Source organism: Vipera berus (assembly GCF_964194415.1).
Source record: "Vipera berus genome assembly, chromosome: 4".
Taxonomy (NCBI): domain Eukaryota; kingdom Metazoa; phylum Chordata; class Lepidosauria; order Squamata; family Viperidae; genus Vipera; species Vipera berus.
This window is the reverse complement of record NC_138206.1, coordinates 121,714,478-121,736,110: the sequence shown is the minus strand read 5'-3', so window position 1 is coordinate 121,736,110 and position 21,633 is coordinate 121,714,478. Positions and strand designations below refer to the sequence as shown.

The 21,633-nt window shown below is 46.3% G+C and overlaps 1 protein-coding gene across 1 annotated transcript in view; it reads right to left on the bottom strand.

The window, feature by feature from the left end:
- Positions 1–3,728: 3,728 nt before the first annotated feature.
- GTF2F2 (general transcription factor IIF subunit 2) overlaps positions 3,729–21,633 on the bottom strand; it is a 68,426-nt gene continuing 50,521 nt past the window's right edge. The window contains exons 7-9 of the mRNA XM_081328024.1: positions 12,935–13,034; positions 11,839–11,982; positions 3,729–4,969 (exon numbers count right to left, since the gene is read on the bottom strand). Coding sequence (XP_081184150.1) covers positions 4,850–4,969; positions 11,839–11,982; positions 12,935–13,034 — 364 coding nt within the window. The 3' untranslated portion in view covers positions 3,729–4,849. The remainder of the gene's footprint in view (positions 4,970–11,838; positions 11,983–12,934; positions 13,035–21,633) is intronic.

Below are 21,633 nucleotides of genomic sequence, written 5' to 3'. Positions count from 1 at the left end.
GGCTTCCGTCCTTCTGGCTAGATTCTGCCAACCTAGTTGAGAAGGACGCGGGTAAGGGTGGATTGGATTGGATTGAATCTTATTCGTCCAAGTGCGATTGGACACACAATGAATTTGTCTCCCGTACAGCAGCTTACTTCAGCTTGCAAAACAACAGAAGAAGAAGAAGACCAAAAAAGGGGAGAAGAAGATAATAAAAAGGATAAATAATACTGCTACAGCCAAACGTGTTGTGGAGATCCTCCGTCATCCAGGTCATGGTAGTCCTAAAGGTGTTTTTCCCAGGAGGCAACTGGACTTTAATTTTTTCTCTGAAGATGTTTCGCTTCTCATCCAGGAAAGAAACTTCTTCAGCTCTGACTGGACAGCTCTCAATGAATCCTTCCATTCTCCCACTGTCCAGTCAGAGCTGAAGAAGCTTCTTGGATGAGAAGCGAAACGTCTTCAAAGAGAAACAAAGGAAGTGTAGGCCCGCTAAAGAGAGAAGATAGCAAGGAAATTACAAACAGGGAGAAAGCAGAGCTGCTTAACTCATACTTTGCATCAGTCTTGACACGCGCACAAAAAAACCATAGCCCAACACACCAAAAAAAAAAACCCCACACTGCAAAAGACAAACTAGAAACAAAAAATCAAAATAAGCAAGAGAATGGTAAGAGAACACCTATCTGGCCTTGAAGAATATAAATCACTGGGACCCGACAGATGACATCCCAGAGTTCTGAAAGAGCTGTATTTTACTTTTGAGGGTGGTGTAAAAACAAAAATGCACAGTCAAAAATAAACAGTCCAAGTCATAAACAATAGCAACAGTCCAAGGAGTAATCCAAACTACAAAGTCTTCTTACCAGTCCAGAGGTCAATACACAGTTCAGGTTTACAACAGTAGTAAACCAACAGCAGAGCAAAAACAGTAGTAGAGATCAGTGAATTCAGAGAGAGAGAGAGAAGCTACGTTCCTAGCTTCCTCTTATGGCCATGAGAACACTTACACACCCATAGGCCAATTACTGAAGCTAAAACTCAAATACTTTGGCCACCTAATGAGAAGGAAGGACTCACTGGAGAAGAGCCTAATGCTGGGAAAGATTGAGGGCAATAGAAGAAGGGGACGACAGAGAATGAGGTGGCTGGATGGAGTCACTGAAGCAGTAGGCGTGAGCTTAGATGGACTCCAGAAGATGGTAGAGGACAGGAAGGCCTGGAGGAATGTTGTCCATAGGGTTGCGATGGGTCGGACACGACTTCGCAACTAACAACAACAACAACAACAGGCCAATTAACTTCTTAAAGACATAGCATTATGGTTAATATATTTTCAACCCAACATTGTAGGCTAACACCATATGCCTAACACAGAGGTTATCTCAGAACCGTTGCACCACATCCTCCATAAATCCTGGAGCACCAGGGAAGTGCCCGAGGATTGGAAAAGGGCTGATGTGGTCCCCATCTTCAAGAAAGGGGGGGGGAAACAACCCAGGAAATACAGACCAATCAGTTTAACATCAATACCTGGAAAGATCCAAGAAAAGATCATCAAAAAACAGATCTGCGAGCAACTAGAAGCAAAGAACGTTATAACTAGCAGCCAGCACGGGTTTGTTAAAAACAGACCGGGCCAGACCAATCTGATCTCATTCTTCGATAAAGGGACTAAACTAGTAGACCAGTGAAACGTAGTATACCTAGATTTCAGTAAGGCATTTGACAAAGTAGACCACAACCTACTCCTTGGTAAGCTAGGAAAAGGTGGAATAGACAACATCACCACCAGGTGGATCTGTAGCTGGCTGACAAACCGTACTCAACGAGTAGTCCTCAATGGCACTACATCCACATGGAGAGAAGTAAGCAGTGGGGTACCACAAGGATCCGTCTTAGGCCCAGTAAACTCTTCAATATCTTCATAAATGATTTAGATGAGGGAATTGAAGGAGAACTCATCAAATTCGCAGATGGCACCCACCTGTCAGGAGTAGCCAACACCCCAGAAGACCAACCCGGGATCCAAAAAGATCTTCACAAACTTGAACAATGGGCCCTGTCCAACAAAACGAGTTTCAACGTGGAGAAATGCAAAGTCTTACACTTAGGCAGGAAAAACCAAAGGCACAAATACAGATTGGGCGAGACCTGACTCAAAAACATCAACTGTGGGAGGGACCGTGGAGTCCTAGTGGACCATCACTTGACCGTGAGCCAGCCGTGTGCAGCAGCAGCCCAAAAAGCCAATACAATCCTGGCTTGTATAAACAGAGACATAGAATCAAGAACATGTAAAGTATTAGTACCGCTTTACAAAGCCCTATAGTAAGGCCACACCTGGAATACTGCAGCCAATTTTGGTCACCATATCACAAAAAAGATGTTGAGAGTTTGGGAAAAAGTTTAGAAAAGAGCAACTAAGATGATCCAAGGCCTGGAGGCTAAAATATACAAAGAACGGCTGCAGGACTTGGGTCTGGCTAGTCCAGGGGTCAGCAACCTGAAACAGTGAAAGAGCCACTCGGAACTGGCTCCCTCACAAAAGGAAAAACTGGGAGCCGCAAAAAATGTGTGCACATGCGCGTACATGCGCAGAACAGGGTTTGACTGAAGAGTGGAGCCAAGGCGAGATATGCACCTACCCTGCATATTTGAATTGATTGGTTGAACTTTTTTAGTCCCACTTTTTTTTTTTTTTGGACTGCACATGGCAGAGGACTGGGAGCCGCAGGAGACGGCTGAAAGAGCTGCATGCGGCTCTGGAGCCGCGGGTTGCAGACCTGTGGGCTAGTCTAAAGAAAAGAAGAAATAAGGGAGACATGATAGCAGCGTTCCAGTATCTGAGGGGCTGGAAGCTGATCAAGGAGAGAAGCAACCTGGAATTAAGGAGAAACTTTCTGACAGTGAGGACAATGAACCAGTGGAAGAGCTAGCCACCAGAAATCGTGGGCGCTGCATCACTGAAAGTTTTTATAAAGAGACTGGACAATCTTGTGACTGAGACAGTATAGGTTCTCCTGCTTGAGCAGGGGGCTGGACTAGAAGACCTCCAGGGTCCCTTCCAGCTCTATTCTGTTCTGTTCTGTTCTAGTCCAGTTGCCTCGTGAAAAAAGCCCCTTTGGGATAACCAGTTTCAAAATGATAGAATACCTAACAATCTGTTGGGTCTTTTTCCTTACCTGATTCAACTTTTTTGTAACCCAAAAGTGGTGGTTACAACTTTGTAGGAATGTGAACTTCTTCTTCTTTTTATTTATTTCACTTATGTAACTTCCAGCATGGATGTTCTGGCATAGATACAGAGGTTCTTTCCAAGTGAACTTTTGGCCAATCAATGCTCAAGGCTAAATTCTGACTGGTTCACTCTGGAACATCTATGTTCTGCAAAGTTTACCCGGATTCTACATCTTGGTTAATCCCAAGATTCTGGTGCAAAACCAGAGCTTGAAAGGCCACAACACATCTGTGCTGATAACCCAGATGGAAGACGTCCAACAGTATCTCTAAGATATGCCCTATCCCTTTGTACATCACACCTGCTTTTGAAGTTAAAGAAGGAGAGAAGCAACCTAGAACTGAGGAGAATTTTCCTAACGGTGTCAGCAATCAACCGGTGGAACCGCTTGCCTCCAGAAGTTGTGGCTGCTCCATCACTGAAGACTTTCAAGGAGAGATTGGACAACCATTTGTCTGAAATGGTATAGATCAACAAAATTACTCGACAGTAAGTTTTAGAATCAGAGAAAATGCATTGTAACGTTACTGTCAGAGGGAGCAATTTTTCTGCTTTATGTTCCCCATTTTAATTCACATTTGGCGGGGGGGGGGATTTCAGAAGTACGTCAAATTGGACTCCCAAGTCCTTTCAGGACTGTTTCTATGAGGTTTTTCTGCCAGCAGTATTGAAAGTTGTCTGAAATGGGGTGTCAAACTGCCGGCCCACGGGCTGGATGCGTCGTGCTGAAACCGCGCCCACCCCGTTGCCGATAATGAGGGAAAAGTCACGATAGGTCATGACACATCAGGTGACGTTGCGAGTTTGACACCCCTGGTATACGGTTTCCCGCTTAAGCAGGGGGTTGGACTAGAAGACCTCTGGTGTCCCTTCCCACTCTGTTATTCTATGTATTATGTTCTAAGTTTCATCAACCTTCCAGAACTAATTTTGAAGGCTGCAAGAGAAACGCCAGCTGATTTGCGTTCTCAATGGAAACAGAACCTTAGATTATGTCCAGAATTTTCGCTTTTAATTCGGTTATTTTTTTCCTTCTTTTCACTATCAGCTATGTGCCTAAAATATAAAGTTTCTTCTACGTGGCTCATTTTATTAAAACCCATTTATGGCCAATTGAAAATATGTCCAACTTCTAATTATTCTGATAAGCATGTAAAGGCTATTCACCATGACATGACATGTTCTTGGAGAACAGTTTTCAAAAGTGTAGCTGTGTCATTTGGAACCAAAAGACAAGTACAACCTGGATCCCAGAAGGTAAATAATTTTTAAAATAAATGTATTTGTCTTTAAAGTATTTTCAGATTTCTCTATTGTTCTATATATGGGCTGACTCAAGAGGCTGATCCTAATACCAGCCCAGGATTAAATAAAACTTCTACTCCATTTATTAACATGGTTATATTTTTATAAAATGCAAGAAATTACAAGAAAAGGCCATACATTAAAAACCCAAATACATGTTTATTCTATAAATAATTTGTATGCAATAAACATACCACTAAAAAGTTAGATAGCATTCCAGGAAAATCTTTTAAGCAATGAAGACAGGGCTGATTACAAAAGCTTACTCTTTTAATGATGAAGTTTTCTCCCGCTTTCAAAGTTGATGAGGCTTCCTGGTTGCTAATCGCTTTTATCTTCATTTTGATAATGCCTGTATTCCGGCTTAAGTTCCCAAGTACTTTTGTGTGGCCCCTTAAAATTGTAGATGCCTATTTCTCTCAAAATTTCCTTTAAATAGATCTGAAAGAAAGCAGAGAGACTGACTGAACGTGGTATGAACACGGGACGTCATTACGTTGAAGCCAACCGATCCCCTATTCCAGACCAAGGACAATCTCCCTTCAGAGAATACATTTACACCAAGTTGAAGGAGGAGGTTAATTCATTTTTCTTCTCCCTCAGAATTCAATGTTGAGCAATGTGGTTTTCAAAACACCAGAGGGCAGGACAAGAAGCAAAGGATGGAAACTAATCAAGGAGGAAAACAACCTGGAACTAAGGAGAAATTTCCTGACAGTGAGAACAATTAAACAGTGGAACAAACTGCCTCCAGAAGCTGTGAATGCTCCATCACTGGAGGCTTTTAAGAAGACAGGCATTTGTCTGAAATGGTACAGGGTTACCTGCCTGAGCAGGGGGTTGGACTAGAAGACCTCCAAGGTCACTTTCAACTCTGTTATTCTAAATTCTATCTATCATCACTATCCTATCTAACATATCTATCATCTATCTATCTATCTATCTATCTATCTATCTATCTATCTATCTATCTATCTATCTATCTATCTATCATCACTATCCTATCTATCTGTCACCTATATCTATCTATCCATCCATCTATCTATCTCTGCATTAGAAATTGCAGAATAACATAGTTGGAAGGGACCTTGGAGGTCATCTAGTCCAACCCCCCAGCCCAAGCAGGAGACCCTATACCATTTCAGACAGGTGACGGTCCAGTCTTTTCTTAAAAACCTCCACGGATGAAGCACCCACAGCTTCTGGAGGAAGGCTGTTCCAATGGTTAATTGTTCTCACTCTCAGAAAATTTCTCCTTATTAATAGGTTGCTTCTCTTTTCAAATTAAAACCGACAAAATTAAAAATATCTCTTTAATTTTTTAAAGAAAAAAAATAACAATAAACCCATCACGTTTGCCCAATTTTTAATGGGAACCAGCTCTATTTTTCTAAAAAATAATAATGAGAATAGAATTGTTGCTACGAAGCCAGAGGCCTTCATCCTACAGTGGATAGACAATGGCTAAAATGATGATGATGGTGGTGATGATTAAGCCAGAGATAAATCTCTTTAATATCTGGCTTCATGGAAGATAGTTGGATCTTCCTTGCAAGCATTCCCTCTACTGGCTGAGGAATTCTGGGAGTTGAAGTCCACAAGTTGTGAAAAGGCCACGTTTGAAGACCCCTGTTCTACACGTTTCCAAAATAGCTGTAGATTCAAAGCAGCTAACGCTTAAGATGGGGGATTCTGGGTGTCAGCTCCCCAAATATTAATCATACAGTAGAGCATCAACTCCCCACAAGGGGGCAGCAACTTACCACATCAGTCCAAAACAATACATTTGTTGGTCAAGAACCAGCAACTGGACTTTCTTATTATGCTTTGAAGACGTCTCGCTTCTCATCCCAGAAGCTTCTTCAGCTCTGACCGGATGGTGGGGAAGGGAAGGATTTATACTCCTTGCAGACCGCTGGTCATTTGCAATTTTTTAGAGAGTCGTTGAGGCCACTTGGAGGATTGATTACCTGTGTCCTCAGGGGTCACCTAAGTGGTGCAAGTGGGGGTGGAGCCTTCTGGGGACTGTTGCAAGAAGGCTCCACACCCATTTGCACCATTCAGGTGACCTCTGAGGACGCAGATAAACCTCCAAGTGGCCTCAATGACTCTCTAAAAGGAGGCAAATGACCAGCGGTCTGCAAGGAGTATAAATCCTTCCCTTCCCCACCCTCCGGTCAGAGCTGAAGAAGCTTCTTGGATGAGAAAGGAAGCATCTTTGAAGGAAAAACAAAGTCCTGAAAAAAAGCACTTTTGGGATAACTGTGACCTGGATGACTGAGGATCTTCTCAAAGGAGATTGGACCTGTCCGGGCATCCTTGTCCTTTTCCAACTTGGAATGTTTAATTGGGTTTTTTCCTGAGTGGAGCAAGGCCAAACTGGGCTATGATACTCAAAGCAAAACCTACGGCCAAGAGAATACTACAGCTAGTCCACCACAAAGAAGGGGGGGGTCTACCTATTCTCCAAAGCACCCGAAGGCAGGAGAAGAAGCAACGCATGGAAACTAGTCAAGGAGAGAAGCAACCTGGAACTAAGGAGGAACTTCCTGACAGTTAGAACAATTAACCAGTGGAACTACCTGCCTTCAGAAGCTGTGGATGCTCCAACACTGGAGGTTTTCAAGAACAGACTGGACATTTGTCCCATCATTTGTCCATGATGGAATAACAGGACAGGACTTCCAACCCCATGTTTCTATGACTCTATGATATTCCCAAAGCAACTCCATTGCAGGAAGCTCTACTATTTTCTCCATTTTTTAAAAAAAAGAAGGCTAATAAGGTCTTTAAGAAGAGACTGGACAGCCAGAGTGCTCGAGGGTCTCCTGCATGGGGGTGGGGTGGGGGGGTTGGACCAGAAGGCCTCCTCGGTCCCTCCCAACTCTGCTATCCTGTTATTCTGATTTCAGCACAGCTGGGAACGACTGATTCTCATAGATTCTTGGCCTGGAAATAGACTCTCCCTCTTTCTTCCTCCCTCCCTCCCTCCCTCTCTTTCTCTCTCTCTCTCCCTTTTCCTCCCTCCCTCTCTCTTCTTTCTCTTCCTCTTCCTCCTTCCCTCTCTCTCTTTCCCCCTCCCTCTCCCTGCATCCCTTTTTTCTTTCTCTCTTTCTCCCTCTTCCTATCTCCCTCCTTCTCTTCTTTCCCTCTCCCTCCCTCCCTCTCTTTCCCCCTCCCTCTCCCTCTGTCCCTCTTTCTCTCTCCCCCCCCCACCCCCCCTCTCTCTCTAGTGCTCTGTAATGACTGCCTTCCTCCAGTTCGGTTTTCTTCTGCAGTCAAACAGGCTTTTGCCATTAGGGAAGAAAAGGAAAGACAGAAACAATGTGACGAAACCAGTAATTAAGAGGAACTGATTAATTAAAGGACATTAATTAAAGGACATTTCACTTGCCTGGTCTCGCCAAGCAGGAAAAAAAATTATAGTTAGAAGAAAATGTACTTTCCAGAGGAGGAACGTTCCAATTTCAAGATGTTGGGAGCTGCAACTGGGTGCTTTAAGTAAGAGAGATACTTAACAAGTAGGCCTGTGCTTATCGCTTGTTTAGATGTACGCCACCTTCCAACTAATGGGTCAAGGCTCAGTTGACTTAGAAAGAAAAAAAGAGGATGGGCTGCCTTTGTGGGAAGAGGAGAATGTGGGGCCCTCCGTGTGCTATGAGTCTGGTGGTTTCCTTGCAAATGTTTCGTGACCCAACTAGGGAACATCATCAGGAGGAGGAGGAGGAGGAGGAGGAGACATCCATGATCTCAAAGACCACGGATGATGAAGGCAGAAGAACATGGAAGGATGAAGGAACGGTCTCGCACGGGTTCCTATCAAAAGCGTGGAGAATCTAGGATGGCAATTCCAGACTGCACAGCTCATGCAGGGACATCAGAAGCCTGATGAGAAGGTCCTCAAGTGCAACAAGTAACACTCCCCCCCCCCGGCCAAACAATCCAAGGTTACACCAGCGACACAACTTCAGTGTGATCCTTCTTGCCTTCAACCGCCCCGCGCAAACTGCCTTCTCAGCATCCTTCATCAGTTACTACAGATATTAGAAGGGACGGTGCCTGCCGCAGAGGGACAAGAGCAGGACAGCAATGTCCTCCGCCCCGGAAGCCAAACAGCGGGGTGTGTGTGTGTGTGTGTGTGTGTGTGTGTGTGTGTTTGGGTGTATTTTGGAGGGTTTTAGCAGGCAGGAGCTATTTCTATCCAGGGGTTGGGGGTCACGCAGATCATACTGTTATAGTCCAAGATTTCTCGCAGCTCGGCTTCTCTCACGCAACCCCACGGAAAGAAGCGTTGAGCATTTCCGACAACGCAGCCACACCTTAAACTCAACTCCTGGCTGAAGGGCGGACCCTAAGAACCTCTGAAGACGTCCGCTGGATACTGCATGCAAGCAGTCCTCGGCTTACAACGGTTCGTTTAGTGACCAAAGTTACAACGGCACCCCTTTTTGCACTTACGACCGCTGCAGCACCCCCAGGGTGATTGACCTTTGGGCGCTTGACAACCGATTCACATTGGTGACGGTCACAGTGTCCTGGGGTGTGTGTGTGTGTGCGTGTGCGCACGCGCAGGTGTGTGTGGCGTGATCCCCTTTTTGCGACCTTCTGACGAGCAAAGTCCACGGGGCAAACTGGATCCGCTTAACAACCGGGTTACTAACTTAACAACTGCAGCAATTCGCTTTAACAACAGCGGCCAAAAAGGTCGTAAAATGGGGCGAAACCCAAGGCAACAAATTCTGTTCGCTTAGCAACTGGGCCCAACTGTGGCCGTAAGCTGGGGGGATTACCCCCACTACACAACGCGTAAAATTCTGCCTGCCAAGCCCCGCAAGGTGCCGGCGACGGCTCGCGTCCTTCCGAAGCGTCAGTTGGAAAGAGAGACAGGTGGGAAATTGGGCAGACTTTGATTAGTTTTTGTCTCTGTTTATCCTTCGAAATGAATGTTCGGCTTTCTCTATCCATTAGAAGCCTCCCACACCGGCTCCTGGGTGGATCTTCTCCTATTTTTCTTGCCTTTCTAACGAGAGGAGCAAAATCAATATCTGTCACGGAGAAACAAAACAATTAGTCAGCTACTTATTTTGTAGGAGGCGAAGGAGTTAGAACAGCAGCCGCCAGAGGCGAGGCGGCATGGAGGAATAAAACAAGTATCTACAATTTGCCTTCTCTACAGCAGGGGTCCCCAACCCCCGGTCCGGGCTGCGGCATGCCAGCAACCGGTCCGCACAAACAAGCAAATCCCCATCCTTGGGATGCAGACAGCACACAAAACCACGCACCCTCCGGTCCGCGGAAAAACCTCTCCCCACGGAACCGGCCCCTGGTGCCCAAAAGGTTGGGGACCTCTGTCCTAAGCGATCATCTAGTCCAGGGGTCCCCAAAACCCCGGGCCGTGGACCAGTACCGGGCCTCGACATGCCAGCAACCAGTCCGCACAAACACACAAAGTAACACCTGCGAGATGCATGCAGCACACAAAACCACGCACCTTCCAGTCCACAGAAAAAAACCTCTCTCCACGGAACCAAAGGGTCCCTGGTGCCCAAAAGGTTGGAGTCCTCTGTTCTAGAGCAACTGGCTCACCGCTGCAGGGGAAACATTTCAATTTATGGCAACGGGTTCCTCAACAGCCACAACTCCGGACCCTTCGACGTGGGAGAATCAAGGGGGCTGATTCAAAATACACAGCGTAATTAAGCCTACTCCACTGAAGGTAACTGCAGAATAACTCGCCGTAGAGATCTCTTTGTTCCAACTGTTTTAAGTGGTGGTGATGAAATTTAGCACGACAACAATATTACGTGGGGAACTGTCATCTACAGATGCTTCCAAATTGGGGAGTGGGCAAAGGCTCTTGAGAGTCTGCAAGAAGGCCCAGTCGGTCAGCCCCAAAGGAAACCAATCCTGAGCGTCCTTTGGAAGGACGGAGACCAAAGCTGAAGCTCAAATACTTTGGCCACCAAATGAGAAGAGAGGATTCAATGGAGAAGAGCCAGGTGTTGGGAAAGATGGAAGGCTGAAGGAGAAGGAAGACGACGGAGGAGGAGAGATGGTTAGATGGTGTAACTGACACGGTGAACGTGAAGTTGGGCAAACTCCAGAAGACAGCGGAGGTCGAGGGGAGGCCCGGCATGCTGTGGTCCATGGGGTTGTGTAGAGTCAGGCATGGCCCAGCAACTGAACCACAACCATGTATAGCTGAGAGAGCTGGACCGCGAGGAAAGCTGAGCACCAAAGAATTGTGGTGCTGGAGAAGACTCTGAAGAGTCCCTTGGGCTGCAAGGAGGTCCAATTGGTCAACCTTGAAGGAAACCAACCCTGACCATCCTTTGTAAGGACAGGGACTGAAGGTGAAGCTCAAACACTTTGGCCACCAGAGGAGGACTCCTTGGAGAGGACCCTGATGTTGGGAAAGATGGAAGGCCGAAGGAGAAGGAGATGGCAGAGGAGGAGAAGATGGTTAGATGGTGTCATCAGTGCAACGAACGTGAATTTGGGCACACTCTGGGAGACAGTGGAGGTCAGGGTGGGGACAGGGGTGGCTCAGGAATTCTGGGAGTTGAAGTCCACGAATCATAAAAGAGCCAAAGTTCCCCACCCCTGTCCTAGACCCGTGGCTCCTGCTTAAAAAGCAAGTACTGGGGGTGGGGAGGTTGGTTTGCACAGATTTGTCTTGTGTGCCAGTTGTGTTTGATCCTGGACTGGCCAGCTCAGCTCAACTGGATTACTGCAATATGCTTTTACACGAGGCCTGGAGGCTAAAAGACACGAAGAACGGCTGCAGGAACTGAGTTTGTCTAGTCTAGAGAAGAGAAGGGTGAGGGGTGACATGATAGAGGTGTTCTGATACGTGAGGGGCTACCACAAAGAAGAGGGGGGTCGCCCTATTCTCCAAAGCGCCCGAAGGCAGGACAAGAAGCAACGGATGGAAACTCATCCAGGAGAGAAGCAACCTGGAACTAAGGAGAAACTTCCTGACAGTTAGAACAATTAACCAGTGGAACAACCTGCCTCCAGAGGTGGTGAATGCTCCAACACTGGGAGGCTTTCCAGAAGAGACTGGAAACAGTTGGAATAAAGTCTTCTGACTTGGGCAGGGGGGTGGGGTGGACTAGAAGACTTCAGAGGTCCCATCCAGCCCAAGGTTTCTATGCAACTCTACGATTCCTCTTTTCCAACACTGTGCATAATTTGTTCTCGCAACTGTCAGCACAAACCGTGATGCTTTTCCTTTATGTCTTCTGGGACTGTACCCAATAAAGCTATTTGTGGTTTCAGCTCACATTTTATTTTTAGGATTGACTTACCACGGGCTGTTTAGTTATATCCACCAAGTCTTTAATATTGTAATACTGGTGTTTCTCAAAAGCGGAGAAGAGCATGTCCAACACCTGCTGCTTTTCAGCCCGGGCCCGCTTCCCGTCCTCTTTTTTCTTCTTTTCGTAGTCAATCTATTCATTGAAATGACAGCAACAACAAAAATACGTATTTTCAAACTAGTTGGGGAGCGTTGCGTTTAACAGCGGAGAGAGAAATAATCAAGCTCCCTTTCGTTTTTATGGTAGCGCGAAGAGGGATTTTTAGGGTATTTTGATAGAACTGGGTTTAATTTTTTAAAAAAAAGGTTTTTATTTATCCCATAAAGCAATTCAACGCAATGAATTGATGTGACATTCAAAAGCACTCTTCAGCCAACAAACCAATTTTAATGTGGCAACAGAGGGGAATATATCTGTAGCTCGGGGTTCAACTGTGGGGTCCTTGATGCTCTCTGAGCTCAGCTGTTTCTTGCAGACGTTTCATTACCCAACTAGGTAACATCATCAGTGCTAGAAAGGAGTTGAGGAGGAGGAGAACTGTGGGGTCTTTGGTGCTCTCCAAGCTCGGTTGTTTTTTTTGCAACTCCCCTCCCTTCCCTCTCCCCATGTCTCTTTGGCTGTAAGGTTTCATTTCAACATTTTATGTTTTAACTAAGATGTAACCGTAAGCCGCCCAGAGTTACTCTATGGTAAGATGAGCGGCCAATAAATTTAACATCCAGACATATATTATACACACACACATATATTACACACACACACACACACACACACACACACACTCACTCACACACCAGCAGCTCCCAACCTTTTCTATACGCCGCACCCCTAGAGCGCTTCTGATAGATTCTCACACCCCTTACAAAAGTTCGAAATAACGGCAACGAGTTATGCATATACGCTATAATTTTGAAAACTCTAGTTTTTGCACCGCCTGGAATATCGCCTCTCGCGCCCCCGGTTGGGCACCCCTGACGTCCATCCATACAACACCCTTACTAAGTGGTGTGCGATGCTGAACGATCATATCCGGCAACCTGTCTGAGTTGAAGAGCCAGAGTAAAAAAGGTGAAAAGCGACTCACGTTGTACTGATGATTAGACACGGGCTTGTAATTGGTGGTCACCGCCTTGTCCAGCTGCACCGTCCAGCTAACTGGTTTAGAGGATTCTTCTATCTGCAGCCTGAAGAAGGAAATGGAAAAAAATCAGAGAGGAGATCAAGAATTAATTAAGGACTACGCTGCATCCTTCCGTTTGTGATTAGTTAAAAATCGTCTGTGAAAGGATGCGGATAAAGAGCAAGTTTGTCAAAGTAAAGTAACTTTTTTGGATTAGACCTCGGAGGCCTTTGTCTGGGGAGAAGGCATCACGAAACAAATCTGAGGCAGTTATTAGACAGGAAGATTAATTTCTTACTGATGAACAATTCAGTGGAAGCAACAGAGAAACGTGTGGGACAAAATCTCTCTTCGAGACATAGGGAACAAAGTGGTGGTCACTTTACAGTGTGGAAATTGTTAAGAATCATTCAGATTCAAGGAGAGAATCAACCTGGAACTAAGGAGAAACTTCCTGATAGTGAGAACAATGAACCAGTGGAACAACCTGCCTCCGGAAGCTGTGAATCCTCCAACACTGGGAGGCTTTCCAGAAGAGACTGGACAGCCATTTGTCTGAAATGGTATAAGTTTCCTGCCTGAGCAGGGGGTTGGACTAGATGACCTCCAAGGTCCCTTCCAACATCATCTTCTCTTGCACTGTCAACATGGGGACACGGGGACTGCGAGCTCCCCTAGTATGTCTTAGTGCCGTATTTCCCAAAGGTGTTTTTTCAAAAGGCACTGAAGAAGCTTCTTGGCTGGACGAGAAGCGAAAATGTCTTCAGTCCTGACGAAGCTTCTTGGGCGAGAAGCGAAACGTCTTCAAGGAAAAAAGCAAAGGAAGTCCAGCTGCTTTTTCAAAAAGCATCTTTGGGACAACTCGATGTGGAGGACTTGAGAATCTCCAGAGGTATACAGCATTTCTTCCTTCTAGTCAACTCTTAGATGACAGATGTTGCCACAGAAATTGTGGCAACGCTGCAATGGTGGACTGCTGCTCACTCACGTTGTTAATGACAGTGGCAAAGGAAAAGCTGAAGGGGCTAGTTTGGTCTAGCGCAGGGGAAGGCCACCTTGCCTCTTTTACGACTCGTGGACTTCAACTCCCAGAATTCCTAAGCCAGCGTGGCTCAGCTTTGGAAACCTCTCCCTTTTCCCTCAGCATGGCTGGCTCAGGAATTCTGGGAGTTGAAGTCCACCAGTCATGAAGGGGCCATAGTTCCCCCACGCTGGCTCAGGAATTCTGGGAGTTGAAGTCTATTGCCCTAATTCAGGGGTAGGCAACCTTGGCTCTTTTACGACTCGTGGACTTCAACTCCCAGAATTCCTGAGCCAGGCGCGCTGAGGGGAAAGGGAGACTTTCCAAGCTGAGCCATGCTGGCTCAGGAATTCTGGGAGTTGAAGTCCACGAGTCATAAAAGAGCCCAGGTTGCCTACCCCTGGTCTAGTGGTTTAGGCATCAGACTGGAAACTGGGCGAGGGCGAGTTCTAGTTCTGCCTTAGGCGCAAAGCCATCTGGATGACCTCCAGCCAGTCATTACTCTTAGCCGGTCAGGCCCAAGCCAAGAGAGGAGGTCCACTCAAGACCGGTCCTTTCTTTGCTCGCGCCTAAGAGACAGAATTCCCCACCATCCCGTCAAAGCTGAAGAAGCTTCTGGGGTGAGAAGCGAAACCTCTTCAAAGAAAAAAAACAGAAAGTCCAGTTGCCTCCTGAAAAAAGGCACCTTTGGGACGACCGTGACCTGGAGGACGGAGAAGCTCCACAGACGTTTCAGAGACAAAATCTTGCCAAACTAAAGCAATAACTTTCTAACCTACTAGATTGTCAGGTGCAAAGCAGCCAGATCCACACTTGGGAGAGTTTTCAAGCTAACTACTTTATTGCATTCCACCTATAATACGAGAATCTTCCCAGGCTGCTCGCCTCCTCTTGGGAATGGAAAGATAAGGCTCTGTGGAGCTGGTGGTGTGTGTGTGTGTGGGGGGGGTGTCAGTTCTGGACGTCTTGTAGCTGCACAAGGATGCAAGGCTAATTCCCTGCTTAAGACCGCCTGCCTACCTGTCTCGGTGTTTCCCAATTTAGATATATCCCGAAAGAGTCCAGGGTGTGGCTAGCCTAATCCTCTTCTTCCCCTCTCCCCATCCAGCAGGAACTGCACAATCTTTTAATTCAGGGCTCCTTATGAAAAGGCTCTCTAAGTTGGCCAAATCCAACACACACACACACACACACAGAGAGAGAGAGAGAGAGAGAGAGAGAGAGAGAGAGAGAGAGAGAGAGAGAGAGAGACAGGTGCACATTCCATCACACATCCCTAGGAAGGAGACCAGGGCAAACCACCTCTAAAAAGCTTGCCAAAAATCCTGCAGGGATTTGTCCAGGCAAGTAGACGTGTCGAGGACTTGTCCAAGAATTGGACATGCTTGAGCAGAAGAAGGGGGGAAAATTGCTTGGTTTTGGTAGAGTAAGGTCATCAAGACATTTAGGAGTATTGATAGCAGTCTTCCACTATCTGAGGGTCTGCCACAAGGCAGAAGGGGTCAGGTTGTCCACCAGAGCACCAGAGGGAAGGACGAGAAAGAACGGTTGGAAGCTGATCAAAGAGAGAAGCAACCTGGAATTAAGGAGAAACTTCCTGACAGTGAGGACAATTAGCCAGTGGAACAGCTTGCCACCAGAAATGGTGGGCGCTCCGTCACTGGAGGTTTTGAAGAAGAGGCTAGATGGTCACTTGTCTGAGACGATATAGGTTCTCCTGCCTGAGTAGGGGGCTGGACTAGAAGACCTCCAGGCTCCCTTCCAGCTCTATTCTATTCTATAACAAACCTTAGCTACCAACATGGGGGGGGTTCCCCCTCATTTTTGTATACACAAACCTGCCTAAGGAAACTCTTCCCGCCCCGCACTCATCCGACATAATGTTGTCAAACAAGCCATATGTGAGTCCCAGCAAAGCTAGTTCGGAAAAGTTAAGTTCTTGGGGGGTGGGGAGGAAATGTCCCAGTTTCTGTGCAGAAAAACAAACATTAAAAGAATTTAAGATGTAAAAGAATCTTTTCCCCCACCCCACCCGAACCTGCCACTGTGTACCACAACGGATGGATCATGAAAGACAGCTCAGAAAGAAGCCGCCGAGAAAAACAATCAGGTGTTTTCTGAAGGGCGAAGGTAAATTCTTGGAAAAATGATTCAGGTTTTCAAAGGAGAGAATTAGCTGTCTCCAATGCCTCCTCCGCTTCTTCAAATTGCCGGTTAGACTGTTTTGCTCAGCCACCGAGAAAGTTGTGGAAAGGCCTGGTTGGGTCCCTGCAAGGCGGTTCGAATGAAGGTCCCCAAATTTCAGAAGTAACAAACTCCGGGATTTTGGACCCCATTCTGTAAGTCAGCCCGTTGCAGGTAGACCTGGGTTCAAAAACTAATAATAATAAAGTTGGAAAGGACCTTGGAGGTCATCTAGTCCAACCCCCTGCTCAGGCAGGAAACCCTACATCATTTCAGACAAATGGCTGTCCAGTCTCTTCTTAAAAACTTCCAGCGTTGGAGCAGTCACCGCTTCTGGAGGCAGGTTGTTCCACTGGTTAATTGTTCTAACTGTCAGGAAGTTTCTCCTTAATTCCAGGTTGCTTCTGTCCTTGACTAGTTTCCATCCGTTGCTTCTTGTCCTGCCTTCAGGCGCTTTGGAGAATAGCTTGACTCCCTCTACTTTGGGGCAGCCCCTGAGATATTGGAAGGCTGCTATCATGTCACTTTTAGTCCTTCTCTTCATCAAACTAGACATACCCAATTCCAGCAATTGTTCTTTATACGTTTTAGCCTCCAGTCCCCTGATCATCTTTGTTGCTCTTCTCTGGACTCTTTCTAGAGTCTCAACATCTTTTTTACATCCTGGTGACCAAAATTGAGTGCAGGATTCCAGGTGTGGCCTTACCAAGGCACTGTTGCCCTATGAAATACCATCAGGCCTAGTTAAAAGTCACAGCAACACAAGTAAGAATACAGGTAAGTCCTCCCACTTACGACCACAATGTAGCCCCAAATTTATGCTGCTGAGACATTTGGTTTGCCCCGTTTTACGATCTTTCTTGCCGCAGTCGAGAAGCGAATGGTTGTTAAGCGAGATATTTGTTAAGCGAAATTTCTCCTTTTCTTTGCAACCTTCCTTGCCTTCCTGTCACTAAGCGAATCACTGCCATTCTTAAGTTAGTAGCACCCTGTTAAGTGAGTCTGGCTTCCCCACTGACTTTGCTTGTCAGAAAGTCATAAAAAGCATGGCTGGGGAATTCTGGGAGTTGAAGTCCACCAGTCTTAAAGTGGCCACGTTTGAGGACCCCTGGTCCAGACCATGGAAATGTTTAAACACGTTGATTTAGCTGCATTAAAAAAATATTTTGGAAGAGATCAAAATGCACCCCCCCCCCAAAAAAAAAACAGTTTTAAAATTCAATCCAGGGACATTCTGTTCTGGAAATTACTAGGCAATACGCATTGATAAACTGATTTTTTTTTTAAAAAAAAAAAGTCTTCACCCCCAGATTGTTGGGGGCAATAAGCTGACTTTGTAATAATGCCGCTTGGGGGGGGGGCGAAAGCCCTAATAAGCAGGCATATACATAGAATGAAGGCTACTGCTAAGCACATTGGTTTGTGCTTCTTAGATCGTAAGCCGCCCTGAGTCTTCGGAGAAGGGCGGGATATAAATGGGATTAAAAATAAAAATAAAATAAAATAAAATATTTAATAAGCAAGAACTGAAGCTTCAGTCCCCTGACGAGTCTCGGTTCGTCTTTTCTGCTTTCAAATCAGTTCACGCTGATTTAACTTGGGGAATGGGATCCTTGAAGTCAACGAGCCTGCAATTATATGGGCTGGTTGGTGTGGAGGTGTTGCAATTTCCTGATATCTGACTTGTAGCCGGTTATTTATTTTATTTATTTATTTATTTATTTTCATGTAGGTGAGTGGGTGGATGCACAGCTTGTTGCAGCGCTGCTCTCTCAAGTTGAGGGAGTACTGAAGGATGAGTTAAACCTGTGCAATTCACACAATGATCACAAGCAGAAAGACCCAATCCCCTGGCAGACCCAGACTTCAACTTGTGTCTCATCAACTCTGTAATCAGAACAACAGAGCTGGGAGGGACCTTGGAGGTCATCCAGTCCAACCCAAGCAGGAGGCCCTACACCATTTTGGAGAAATATTTTGTCCAATCTCTCCTTAACAACTTCCAGTGTTGGAGCATTCACAACTTCTGGAGGGAAGGCGTTCCGCTGGTTAATTTTTCTCGCTCCTGGCAAACTTCTAGGTTGCTTCTCTCCTTGGTAAGTTTCATAATCACAGAGTGGGAAGGGACCTCAGCGGTCTTCTAGTCCACCCCCTGCCCAAGCAGGAGACCAGCCTTGGTGGAGCAGTGGGCTAATGCCTCCTTAAGTAACAGCAGCTGCCTGCAATTAGTGCAGGTTCGAGTCCCACCAGGCTCAAGGTTGACTCAGCCTTCCATCCTTCCCAGGTAGGTAAAATGAGGACCCAGATTGTTGGGGGCAATAAGCTGACTTTGTAATAATGCCGCTTGGGTGTGTGTGTGAAAGCCCTAATAAGCAGGCATATACATAGAATGAAGGCTACTGCTAAGCGTGTAAGCCGCCCTGAGTCTTCGGAGAAGGGCGGGATATAAATGGAATTAAAAAAAAAAGTTACAACAGCACCTATGACCATTTCTCAGAGTTACGACCTTTGCAGCCTCCTCAGGGCCACGTGAGCAGAATTCACTCGTAGTTATGACGGCTGCAGCGCCCACAAAGTCAGGGGAACCCCTTACGCGACTTTCTGACAAGTCAACGGGGAAGCTTAACGGCCGTGTGGCTAACTTATCAACGGCAGCGATTAGTTTACCAGCTACGGCAAGAAAGGTTGTGCAAACGGGGCAAGACGCACTGCACAAAAGTCTCGCTCAACGACAGAAAACGGTCGTTAAGTGGAGGACTACCTGCCTGTGCATGGTTTTTGCCAATTCTGGACCGAGCTTCCAATGAAGCATTCAAAAGTGCGATGCAGGCGTTTTAACTATCCCCTAAGGGACCTTCTTAGCCCATAAAATCTGGAATATTTCTTCCTCGGGAGAAGCACAAAAGGGACTTATTTATGTCATAAAGCACCAGGCTTCTAAAAGCATGATGTCCTTTACACCTCCTCCAAGAGAGAGGCTTCTAAGCCAGCGTCTCACGCACCGTCCAGATTGAGCGGTGAGTCATTAAACGCTCATATTTTCCTGACTTTCATTAAAATGATAACAGACATCTGCTAGCACGGCATGAGGCATAAAGCTAGAATAGGATTGAACAATGCTAGGAGTGTGTTTTGGTGTGTGTGTGGGGGGGGGGGGAAAGAACCCAATTAAATCTCCACCTGAAAAACTTCGAAGAACACCTAATTTTGCACTAGGAACTAGCAACAGCATCCGTCCAAATTAAAAAAAAAATTATTAAAAAATCGAGAATAATATTGATGTTAGCTGATGTAAAAATAGCGGTGTAGGGATAAAAAAAAACGTTGCATCAGCTACAGGAAGATGACAGTTTTTAATTAAGGAACGATAAATCTTGCAGCATTAACTCTTCCAAGATGCAATAAGGCTAGGGTTGAGAAATATCTATTTTGCCGAACGGGGAATGGAATCGCAACGTGTTGCGGTATCTCGTGGGCTCCTTGTCCAAGCTAGCTAGCGAGAAGAGAAAAGCAGCAAACCTTTTGCTGCCTTCCAGCACGGATGATGTTACCTAGTTTGGTAATGAAACGTCTGCAAGAAAGCCACCTTCAGGAATTGCTTGGAAATTTACTTCCTGTCTGCAGTCTTAAAATGGGTCCTTGGTGATCTCTGAGCTTGGCTGCTTTCTTGCAGGTGTCTCGTTACTCAAAGCACCGATGATGTTGCCTAGTTGGGTCATGAAAGGTCTGCAAAAAGGCCACCAAGCTCAGAGAGCAACAAGGACCCCACATTTCAACTCTGGGCTACAAATATATTCTCCTTTGTTGGTAATCTTAAAACGACAACTAGTGTTCTGATTTTCCTGCTAGGGAAAGTAAAAAGGGGGTTTTTTTGGGGGGAAAGGAAGACAAAGATACAAACATGCCACCAGGAGAAAAAGTCCAAAGGAAGACACAATGGGTGCCCCAACAATGCCCCGAAGGTGTTAACCGTGTTTCGTTAACACTACCATTAAAGATATGTGTACAAACTACCAGCATTTGTTCGATGCTGCTCTGCATTGTCTAACTTGTTTACGACTATCTCTCCCCAAATCCATCTTTGCTGCTGCTTGGGTGGGAGGCTGCAAATTCAGGCATTCAGCATAAATCAAGCCCCTTTCCCTGCAATACACACACACACACACACACACACACACACACACACACAGAGTCCATTCAATCCATCCCCATCTGCCACTCTCCCTGCTCCCTCTGCCTTCTCAAAGCACGAAGCTGGCGGGCTCGTGAATTCTCAACAGCCTGAGACGGTGTGTAGAGTCCTTCCACGGGTTTTAGGAAGACTAGTTACGTTTTCTCACAACTGGGGTGGGGTGTCCATAAATCCCTCACAACAGGAGAGGGAAGGGCTGCCAGGTTCCTAGTGCGCGATAAGGGAGGGAAATGGAAGGAGGGAGGAAATATAGAAAAAGAGAGAAAGGAAGGAAGGAGGAAGGAAGGAAGGTGAGAGAGGAGGCAAGAAGCAAGGAAAGAGAAAGAAAAAGAAAGAAAGAAAGAAAGAAAGAAAGAAAGAAAGAAAGAAAGAAAGAAAGAAAGAAAGAAAGAAAGAAAGAAAGAGAAAGAAAGAAAGAAAGAAAGAAAGAAAGAAAGAAAGAAAGAAAGAAAGAAAGAAAGAAGAGAAAAAGGAAGGGAGGGAGGGGGAGAGAGGAAGGAAGGAAGGAAGGAAGGAAGGAAGGAAGGAAGGAAGGAAGGAAGGAAGGAAGGAAGGAAGGAAGGAAGGAAGGAAAAAAGGAAGGGAGGGAGGGAGGGAGGGAGGAAGGAAGGAAGGAAAAGAAAGAAAGGAAGGAAGGAAGGAAGGAAGGAAGGAAGGGAGAAAAGAAGAGAAAAAGGAAGGGAGGGAGGGAGAGAGAAAGAGGAAGGAAGGGAGAAAAGAAGAGAAAAAGGGAGGGAGGGAGAAAGAAAGAAGAAGGAAGGAAGGAAGGGAGAGAGGGAGGGAGGGAGGGAGGGAGGGAGGGAAGGAGAGACAGAGAGAGAGAGAGGAAGAGGAAGAGGAAGGAAGGAAAAGAGAGAGAGAGAAATGGACCAGGGCCACAAAGAGCGTGCTACAGACCCTGAAAAGCGTCTCGTTCAGGGAAAAGGAGAGGGAGGGAGGCAGCACCTGGCTCTCTCTGATTTCCCACGGAACCCTGGAGCTACCAGCAGCGGGACTCCTTCTGAAGCTGAGGATTTCCCGGTTCTTCTTCGGTGGAAGTTGGAACTGCTCCCTCTTCCCCTTTCAGAAATGCCAGAACTGGGTGAGTTGGCGCCAGGAGATGTCCCGACATCTCGCCCAATCCTTCCCCTTCTCCATCCACGGACCTTGCCCGAGGCTCATGAGGACTAGCCTTCCGCTCACCCAGCAGGTCAAGAAAAGACGGCAGCCTCGATTTAAAGTGGACTGAACTAGCAGAGGTGGCCAAATTAACTGTCTTGGTTAGCG